The 1,616-nt window shown below is 27.3% G+C and overlaps 1 protein-coding gene across 1 annotated transcript in view; it reads left to right on the forward strand.

The window, feature by feature from the left end:
- Positions 1 to 423, forward strand: part of LOC108747792 (acyl-CoA-binding protein homolog) — a 3,431-nt gene extending 3,008 nt beyond the window's left edge. The window contains exon 3 of the mRNA XM_018485571.1: positions 223 to 423. Within this exon, the coding sequence (XP_018341073.1) occupies positions 223 to 356 (134 nt within the window). The 3' untranslated portion in view covers positions 357 to 423. The remainder of the gene's footprint in view (positions 1 to 222) is intronic.
- The last annotated feature ends 1,193 nt before the right edge of the window (positions 424 to 1,616 follow it).

Consider the following 1,616-nt stretch of genomic DNA (forward strand, 5'->3'; position numbering starts at 1 on the left):
ATTTACATTAATTTTATTGTAATTATATTTGCTAAATCATATTTATTTTCTAGTTAAATCACAGAAAACTAATTATTTATATACTTATTCTATTATTTTACAATATGCTATATATATAAATAATTTAAATGATAAAGTATATATAATAGTATAATATTATAGTGAATAGTTGTAAAAAATAAATGATTATATTATATTAATAATATATATTGTATATTTTAGCCAAACCCGGTATATTGGATTTGAAAGGGAAAGCCAAATGGGAAGCTTGGAATAAGAAGAAGGGCACTTCGCAAGAAGTAGCGAAGCAAGCCTACATCGATTATGCCAACCAACTGATTGAAAAATATAAATAATTTTATTTACCATCACTGATAGTTGCGTTCCTGTTGTAGTCATGAATAAAAAAAAATATATTTTTATATAATTTCTCAAATATTAACATTTTGTTACTTATTGTAAATTAAATATTTAGAAATTTTTTATTACGATTTTGTTGCGTGAATGTTTGAACTTTTCCTGATACTACGATATGATCATTTACAATCAAACAGAAAACCAGATAAAATATGTTGTATCGCATATATGTACATAACACGCAATCCTTATCAATAAGTTACCACGTGATATAACGTCCTCCAATCGCGTCGTAATGCAGGGCTCTCTTCATTCATTTCGGGCCCCTGCTTTTCAGTTAATGCCATATGTCTAACTAGATTTTGCTATGCGATTTCATTTGGCTTTTTCTTTTCCAAATGTCTTATGAGAAAGATGTTTGTCACTCTGAACAACTTTCGTCAACTTTGCAACTTCCAATTCTTTGATGGAAAAACAATAGTGGTAACAAAGAACGCAGACAACAAACGAGCAAAAATAAAAGCGGTACAACCTGCCTGGAGTGATCCGAAGCTCTTCCAGTAGTAGTATCTTAATTCCTTTTATCGGTATAGTCAGGTGAGGCGTTATATTTATAGAAATTTCGTAGAATAATCGCCGATTATCGCTATTTGCTCACTGACTATAGCAAATCTAGATTAATAGATAATTTTGTGCAACAAGAAAGCGCACGCACGCAGATACACTGCCTTCTTAACCATCGTATTTTATTTCCACATACCTTTTTAATATCGGGATTTTAATATTAAACGCTCATCTTTCAAATTTATTTATTTATTACAATACAACATAGAAACGTATAAAATTACATATAAATTACAGAAATGAGAGTGAAAAATGTATTGAAAAATGATAAAAGCAAAGTATCACGAAATTCTCATTGAATAATCTTAAATCTTTGCTTCCTTTATTTATTTTTAGTTTATTATATTGTTTAAAATCTATCATTTGGATTCTACAGGCTGTTCCCACATTAAACCGCCAAATATAAAATATAAATTTAGAACCTTAAAACAACTTCATACAAAATCAAGAAATATTTAAACTCATATATTAAGTTTGATGATTTAATTTGAGAACACATACACTCTGTATAAGTGAAACAAGTAATTTTGTGAAAAATAGACTACAATATAATAAATATAAAATGTTTTTACTTTACTTAAATTATTACATATCTCTACTGTATAAAAATTAAACATCTAATGTATATATATATA

The sequence above is a fragment of the Trachymyrmex septentrionalis genome, unplaced genomic scaffold, assembly GCF_001594115.1.
Source record: "Trachymyrmex septentrionalis isolate Tsep2-gDNA-1 unplaced genomic scaffold, Tsep1.0 scaffold20, whole genome shotgun sequence".
Classification (NCBI taxonomy): domain Eukaryota; kingdom Metazoa; phylum Arthropoda; class Insecta; order Hymenoptera; family Formicidae; genus Trachymyrmex; species Trachymyrmex septentrionalis.